At 46.0% G+C, this 8982-nt stretch overlaps 1 protein-coding gene across 1 annotated transcript in view; it reads left to right on the forward strand.

The window, feature by feature from the left end:
• The window catches only part of VSTM2L (V-set and transmembrane domain containing 2 like), a 104928-nt gene extending 96160 nt beyond the window's left edge, over positions 1-8768 (forward strand). Inside the window, exon 4 of the mRNA XM_042466333.1 lies at positions 6053-8768. Within this exon, the coding sequence (XP_042322267.1) occupies positions 6053-6408 (356 nt within the window). The 3' untranslated portion in view covers positions 6409-8768. The remainder of the gene's footprint in view (positions 1-6052) is intronic.
• Positions 8769-8982: the final 214 nt, after the last annotated feature.

Raw genomic sequence — 8982 nt, forward strand, 5'->3', positions numbered from 1 at the left:
CGGTTGGAAGTTCCTTAGTCATCCATCCTGGTTTCTTGAGACACCTCCCGTTTTTCTTCCTCATTGGAACTGTTTGAAATTGTGCCTTCAGTATCTCCCTTTTGAGAAAGTCCCATCCGTCCTGAACTCCTTTATCTTTTAGTATTTCTGACCATGGAATTGCCCTCAATACTTCTCTAAGTTTACTGAAATCCGCTCTCCTAAAATCTAGGATGCGTGTCTGACTATGCCTGGCTTCTCCTTTCCACTGTATTACAAACTCCAGGAGTTCCTGCATGGCAGAATGGGGCTGGACTGGATCAGGGCCCTTGGGGTCTCTTCCAGCTCTATGATTCTATGATTCTAAAAACCTCCGAAGAAAGGCACTCCAACACACTCTGAGAGAGTATCTTCCACTGTCAAACAGCTCTTACTGTCAGGAAGTTCTTCCTTATGTTTAGGTGGAATCTCTTTTCCTGTAGCTTGCATCCATTGCTTCTGGTCCTAGTCTCTGGAGCAGCCAAAAACATCCTCAATATGACATCCCTTCAAGTACTGAAATATTTAAATCATATCACCTGTTAACCTTCTCTTCTCCAAGCTAAACATCCCCAGCTGCCTAAGTTTCTCCTCATAGAGCTTTATGGTTTCCAGACCCTTTAACATTTTGATCACCCTCCTCTGGATGTTGTCCAGCTTGTCCACATCATTTTTGAACTATGGTACCCAGAACTGGGCACAGGATTCTGGGTGAGATCTGACCAAAGCATGCTACCTCTCAGTCTTCTCTTCTCTAGACTAAACACACCCAGCTCCCTAAGTCATTCTTCATAAGGCTTGGGTTTCCAGACCTTTAACCATCTTGGTTACCCTTCAGTGGACATATTCTTACTTTTCAACGTCCTTCCTGAACTGTGGTGCCTAAAAAGGACACACTATTCCAGCTGAGGCCTAACCAAAGCAGAATAGAGTGCCACCATTGCTTTGTTATTGTTTTAGACTGTGTATTGTTATTGTTTCGTGTTTTTAACCTGTATTTGTTTGCACTTGTTGCATTGTTGTAAGCCGCCCTGATCTTCTTGGAAGGGCGGGATATAAATAAAGATTTTATTATTATTTATTTATTATTCTCTTGATGTAGACATTATAATCCTGGTGCCTAGAATTGCATTGGTCTTTTGTTTTGGGTGTTTGGGGCGGGGTGGGGGAGGGATCGGCAGCTATATCACACTATTGCTTGCATTGTACTAAGATGGATGGGGCAAAGACCCCTAGATCTTTTCCACATGTCCTTTCTGGAAGCCAGAACAAAATTGTTGGAAGTACTGTTTGTACAATGAGACAGACAAATAGTCAGGCATTAATTCTGCAGAATGGCAGCAGTTCAAGACTTGGAAGGGCAGCTATGAAGGAACTAGATAAGATCATAAAGTGTAAAGATGTATCATTGAATACTTTAGAATTGTCCATGCCATTCATATTTCCAAATTCTCTGCGCGGTTGTGGAAGCTGGACAATTAAGAAAGCTGATAGGAAGAAAACCAGATCCTTTGAAACATGCTGGAGCAGGCTTCTATGGATAGCATGGACTGCTAAAAAGACAGATCAGTGGGTCTTAGAGCATATCAAGCCTGAGCATAAACCAAGAATACTAACCCGAGGCTGCTGTACCTGGGTCATATCATGAGAAGACAGGACTCACTGGGAAAGACCATGATGCTTGGTAAGGAAGAAGGCAGGAGGAAAAGAGGAGGACTGTGCTGCAGGTGGATAGACAAAACCAAAGGAAGCTACAGTCCTGAGTCTGCAAGAGCTGAGCTTGGTGGTCAATGATGGGGTGACCTGGAGGCCTTTTGTTCTTTGGGTCACCATGACGCCTGGTTTGGTCTTGCTGGGAAATGTTTTCCAGGGTCCCAGAGCAAAACCAGCTGCCGATCTTGTTGGTCCAAGCCCCCATTGACCCCCACGGCCCAGAGGGATGGACAATGACATCCCTTCTTTCCCAGCTGTTTGCTAAAACTGCGCTTGAGAGTTGAGCTCAGGAAGGAATCCAATCCCTCCACCAACCCATTAACTCCATCATATCAGAACAAGGAGGCACTTGGAAAAATTAACAGCCGGCAAATTCAGAAGCAATAAAAGGAAATGCTACTTTACAGATCTGGCTGCAACCGCAGTTCAGTCTGGGGGATTCTCTGTGCCAGGGCATTGTAAAAGGGCTGGGTGGCTTTATGGCCCTTAATACCAGTTGGAGTTATTCAGACTGAGATGTTCATCCAGCATGATGTTTCACGCTCCGCTCCGTCTCAGGGGTCAGAAAGGAGCATTCTTGTTATCTTGAAAGCACCCTGCTGTCATTCTGGGTGTGCGGAGGAGGCGACAAGGAGGATTTATTTGGAGATGAGCTTAGGATGGATGGGGGGGGGGGTGATGCTTCTGCTCTTTGGGGTAAAACACCCCGCAGTCATGAGGACCTGATGGTTCTGGTGTCAATGGAGTGGTGGGCCACTCTGGGTTCTAGTTCAAATTTTAATCCAGAGTTAGCATTCAGAATAAGGGTGGAGAGTATATCGCAGGGTGTTTGCCCTTTTGAGGAAAAATATGAATACCGCATCTGTCAGGACACAGCCTCCGCCAGCAGAGTTTAGCAGATGCAATGTGCCTCAGTCTCCAGTAGCAGCAGATTCAGTGTCTCCCTGGTTGAGACTGACTTAAGAGACTAACAAGCAGGAAGCATCAGGTTATTATCTAGAGAACTTCCCAAATTTCCTTTAGAATGGACATCATTTGAAGTGCCTGCATCCCAGCTAATGAATGAAAAGATGTAGTTAATGAAAGTTAAGGAAAGAGCTCTATTGAGCTTAAAACATTAACTCACCAAAGCTGAGAAGGGAAGGGAAAAGACCAAGGGTCAAAAGAGGAGGTTGATAGAAAATGTGGAGTTTCTCTATAACCATCGACCCTGGAAGTGTCTCACATGGTGTAGTTTATAGACCCCAAGGGCCATCCGCTTCTGCCATGCAGGAAGACACCACCAAAGCCCTCCTTCTGACAGATGGCCATCCAGCCTCTCCTCATAAACCTCCAAAGACGGAGACTCCACCAGCCTCCAAGGCAGCAGTGTTTTCCACAATCAGACAACTCTTACTGTCAGGAAGTTCCTCCTAATGTTGAGCTGGAATCTCTTTTCCTGGAGCTTGCATCCATTGCTCTGGGTCCTAGTCTCTGCAGCAGAGAAAACAAGCTTGCTCCCTCCTCAATATGACATCCCTTCAAATATTTAAACAGGGATATCATATCCCCTCTTAACCATCTCTTCTCCAGTCTAAACATCCCCAGCTCCCTAAATCTCTCCTCATAGGGCTCCATAGTTTCCAGGTCCTTCACCATTTTAGTTGCCTTCCTTTGGACACATGGCTCCAGTTTCTCAACATCCTTCTTGAATTTTGGTGCCCAGTATTATTCCAGATGAGGCCTGACCAGAGCAGAATACAGTGGCACTATTATTTCCCTTGATCTAGACACTATACACAATGCAACATTTTTGCATTCAACTTACACATCCCTAGCACTTGAAACCGGAGGACTGAAAAAAGCATTGGGAGGCAATGCTCAGCAGCACCCTTAGCAAAGCACCTCTCAAACTGGTTTGGATTTGGCTGGCCTTTTCCCTCTGCCCCATTGACCAGTGTACTGAATGGCATAAAAGCATCCATGGACAAGGCTGGCATGAAGACAAGGGGCGAAGCCCAAGAGGTGGGCAAGGCAAGGACAGACTCCCTGCTTCTCCTGGGAAAGAGCAGCATGACAAGGCCCTGGCTGGCTCAATAAATCAGAGATGTTAACCATCCCTGTGGGCACTATTCACAATAATCACTCCTGGAAGTTAAAGGCCGTTTTCCCACTTGCCACTGCTTTGCTTAGCAGACAGCTTTATTGTGTTTTTGGTTAAGGGTAAGAGGCACATGCAGAAGGCTGAGTGCCAACATGTATGGGACGTGAAACATGTCATTGTAAGTATCATGAGTGTATGGTTTTTCAATGAATCACATGTCAGGGATGATGGGAGTTGTAGCTCTTCACCTCTGGCTCGAACTCACCACCTGGTTGTGCACCGCGCTGACCAGTTTTGGCCAGTGGTTATAGCTTAGCAGAGTTACAGAGAATAGGCTGAAGACCCCGACAAACTCTCCAAGCCTTCTCACTCTTGCTTCCACAGAAGTCTTCACCCTTCTTCAGGATCCAGCTGGTTCTTGTAGCTTCACCCAAGACACCAGACAACTCAGTAGTCTTATATAAAAGATCTACTTTATTCTACTATATACAGCTCCAATACTATCCAACACAACTCCAATACAACAATACTCTACTCCTCACTCTACAATCCACTCTATCCACTACTACAACCTGCGAAATACATTGGGATTCATAGTCATTATTATAGTCAATGCAAGACACCACCCACTGTTGTCTGTTTCCACCCAGTAGGCGTGTACACCATTCTCATTGGTTCTCTTGATTCATCCTACAATTAGTGATTTCATCATCTCAGCCTTGACCACTTAACAATATTCAGGTGTGTCCAATTATCCACTTTACATTTCTTGTCCTTGGCACTCAGGACTTGTTAATTCTATTACCATTTACACCTGTGTGGTTCTCAATTGGCTTCTGCGGAGTCATCCTGACTCTCACATACATGTTTTATTTCATTTACTGTATATCCCATGTTGTTTTTTTCTTGACATCACAGACTGTAGACTTAGAAGGGGGACTCCAAAGGCTACCTAACTCATTGCTAATGCAGGACGTCCTCAGCTCAATCAGCTTCTGTTTATAAAATCTGCAATGAACACATTTTCACCTTTCTTGGGAATGTACTCCACTGGAAAGAAAATAGCTCTTCCTACCAGGGCATCCCTCCTAATACTTAGGCAAAATCTCCTTTCTTGTCATTTAAAGGATGAATGAGATAATAAATGTGCACAGCTGAACTGTGCCAGGCCTTCTTTGGCTGCGTGCTGCTTGCACCTTTTAACTTAGATCTCTGACAATAGCAGAAGAGCATGGGTTGCTCTGTCACCCATGGCATCCACCACCCAACAACACCTGGGTGACAGGGGCATCTCAGTGGCAAGAGAAAGGAGAGGCCCCATTTTTTGTTTAAAAAATGTTTTACATTGGTTGTATGACTGTTGGTGTCGTGTGCCTTCACATGGTTTCTGACTTATGGTGACCCTAAAGGGGTTTTCTTGGGAAGTTTCTTCAGAGGGGGTTTGCCATCCGTTGAGGCTGAGAGAGTGTGACTTGCCCAAGGCCACCCACTAGGTTTACATGGCCAAGACAGGGTTTGAACCCTGGTCTACAGAGTCCTAGTCCAACGCTCAAACTAGTGCACCACGTTGGCTCATAGGATATTGTAATGTAATGCATAGGATATTGTAATGCAAAGGAATACTTCTAATTTTACTAGTGTTTTATATCAAAAGTGTTGCCATTACATTCAGGGAATTAGAGCTGGTGAATTCATGCATGGCAGAAAAAGACTTGGTCTGGATGGCCCCTGGGAGTCTCAAATGCACCAATGAGGCTCCTTCACAATATGGTGCTGTAGGGGATTCTGAGAGTTGTAGTCATGAAATAGTGAAGTTTCCACACTCTGAAAGAAGGTTATCTGATGCATCAGTGCATTCCAGTCTGGCTCTTGCAAGTGGCTAGTTAAAAATAAAAATAACAGCATGGCATAGTGCTTTGAGTGTTGGCCTAAAACTTTGGAGACTGGGCCCAAGCATAAAACCCACTGGGTGACATTAGGCAAGTTACACTCTCTCAGCCTCAGAGGATGGCAATGGCAAACTTCCTCTGAACAAACTTTGCTGAGAAAACCCCATGATAGGTTTGCCTTAGGGTCGCTGTAAGTCAGAAACAACTTGAAGGCAAACAACAACAACAATAACATGAAGCTGGTAGCATGTGCTTGGAAATGGTTTGGTCCCATGGGGACCTGCATATCCATTGTGCCTTCACACCTGTGTGCTCTCTTTTTTGCCCCCAATCCTACCCCCCTTTCCCCAAATCCAGGTGGTGAAAGTGGTCGGCAGCAACATCTCCCACAAGTTGCGTCTCTCCCGGGTGAAGCCGACGGACGAAGGGACCTACGAGTGCCGGGTGATTGACTTCAGTGACAGCAAAGCCCGCCACCACAAGGTCAAGGCATACCTGCGGGTGGAAGCCGAGGAGAACACCGTGCCGCACCGTCACAGCGCCCACGGGGGGCACCTGCAAGACACCCAGCAGCAGCTCTTGGGGGCCCAGACCTCCGAGCACAGTAAACTGAGTGCCCCCCACCCACAGCACCAACACCACCACAAGCCGGGCAAGGAGCTCAAGAAGCGCTCCGTGGCAGATGATACCTCCTGCGCCCTCTAGACTGGTGGGCACTGGGTGCAAGGCTACGACCGGACAGCCTGGCAGGGCTCCTTCCTCTTCTTCTTCCTCCTTGTCCTCTTCCTCCACACTTGCGGAGCCACACTTGCCTGCCCTGCCCCTTTCTTATGGTGACACTGGAGTGGCCAGAACAGGGTTGGGTCCCTGTGAAATTGGCATGTGGCACCCATGCCACAAAACCAGAAACAGCCCCTTCCTCTCCCCTTCCCCGTTCGCATGATAACCTTTCACCATTACTATTCCTCTCCACTCGACCACCAGCTAGATATACATATTTTTAAGCATTCCTTTCTAGCTCTCCATTCTCCTCCGAAGGAACCCTGGCGCCTGTCTTGCGCAAAATGGAGCCACTTCAACAGATGTACTGTTGGACTTTGGGGGTACCACTTTTGACCGATGAATGGTCCCTCTTGCCAACACCAGCCTCACCTGCTGGGGTCTTTCCCATGACAGAAAAGATGGCAGACACCGTATTTGGCATCCCATTTGACTCCTTGACAACTGAGAAGTGATCCTATGCTCTTAAAGTGGCCAAAGATAGAAGGAGCCAAACTGCAGTTGGCTTATACTCTTTCATTGCCAAATTCTCCTGGCTTTTGGTGACCACATGGGTAGGAGAAGATGTGGTCCTGAGAAATCCAGCAGAAAACCCTTGCCCATCTTTGTTGCTTTGGTGGCGTGCAAGTCCAGTTGGTTCCTCTGGGAAATGCATAAGTTCCTTCCACTGCCCCCCAAAAAAGGAACATGGACTTGAGGTTAGCACATCCCTTGCTGAGAGGAGACTTAGACCCAAAGCTGGACCTTATTTTCACAAAAGGACACCTTCAGCCACCTCTGGACCAAGCCGCCCACCTTGCCGTTGCCATTGCTAGTTTACTCCTGCCATGCGTGAGCCCCTCCGAGTTGACTTCACCTTGCTTTATAAAATGAGACCCGGGAGTGGGTGGGTTATGCGTCATTTTGAATCCTCACTTTGAACCCTCACTAGTTATCACCCTATGCTACTATGAAAATGGATGACTGTATAACTGTAAATATAACTGACTGGTTCTCTCTCCGTATTGCCCCATGGCCGGGCAATAATCCACTGTCGACAAGGTCCCTGGGGGAGGTCCAGGGTTTCCCACTAAAGCACCCCTACCTTCTGCATTGGATCCTATTGGGTGATGATTAAAAGGATGCTTGTTTTATAGATGAACACAGCAGTAAATGTAGCTTTCTTGGAGGACAGAGAGAGATGCAGAGCTAATGAGAAAGTGGGGAGTGGATACAAATTCCCAGGGCGCAGTGGTCCAGAAGGGACAACATCAAGGCTTGGTGATGTTGCATCTGTTTTTGTCTTGAGCATCCCCAAGTCCCCTAGTTGAGAGCATGAGAAATAGTCTTTTGGTACTCAATAAAATGGCCATATATTATACCATATATTGGGAGGGTCTGTCCATTGTGAGCATGGCTGGTCCCTGTTCTTCCAGTTTGGAAAGATGCAGGCCCAGATGAAGGAGACGAGGAGCACAGGAGGCAAGATTACATTAAAGCCTGACTGGCATCTTGCAGAAAGAGGGACTCTCGCAAGAGTGCCATAATAAGAGATTTAGAGATCTTGTGGGAGGCTTGAGTTCTTGCACGACTCTAAATGTGGGCTTGATTTGTATGTACCGGCCAAAGTGTTGATAGAGAGGGCTCCCCATGTTGCTGCTTCAAAACCTATAGCAGCCCTCGTTGGGTTGCCCAAAAGGCCTCTTCCGTTAGGATTGCCATTTGTCCCGGAATACCTAGAATATTCCAGATTGAAGGTACTAAAAAATGTCCCGGCCGGTTGAGGTTAAAACATAGTGGTAGGAAAATTGCAATGGGTTGAATTTGCATAATCAGAGTGCAATTTAATAATATGCCTTGTTATAATAATTTGCATAATGTGCAGATCAGATGCCCAGATACGAGGGATTGGAATATGGCAACCTTATCCTTCATGGAAGCCCACACAATAGACAGATGCAGCCTACTAGCCAAAGTCTCTCTCAGTGTTCATAACCTCAAACATTTAATATTGCTTTATCACACTAGCAAAAAACTGCTGGAAAACGGGGTTTAAACTAGATTTAATTTTAAAAAAACCTGGAAGTTTATCACACCAGATTTCCGCAAAAGTGAAATAACACGAAGTTAAAGTGAAGGTAAAGTGGAGAAAAACGGCAGCTTCTTACTTTCGGGAAGTTCCCAAAGAAAAAAGCTGCCTTTTCTCCCCTTTGCCTTCGCTTTAACTTCATGTGGTTCAATGCCTGTCCTGCAGCCATTCACTCAAAACCACACAGTTGCGAGTTCAAGACCAGCAAAAGGGCCCAAGCTCGACTCAGGCTTGCATCCTTCCAAGGAGGGAGCTAAATGAGTGCCCAACGGTTGGGGCAAATTAGCTTACTTGCTAATTAGCTACTTGCTGTTCACCGCTATGACTTTGGAATAGTAGTATATAAATAACAAATTATTATTATAATTATTATATATTATTCACTTTAACAGTGACATCGTCTGATAAACTTCCTGCATTTTCAGGTTTTT

The sequence above is a fragment of the Sceloporus undulatus genome, chromosome 4, assembly GCF_019175285.1.
Source record: "Sceloporus undulatus isolate JIND9_A2432 ecotype Alabama chromosome 4, SceUnd_v1.1, whole genome shotgun sequence".
NCBI lineage: Eukaryota > Metazoa > Chordata > Lepidosauria > Squamata > Phrynosomatidae > Sceloporus > Sceloporus undulatus.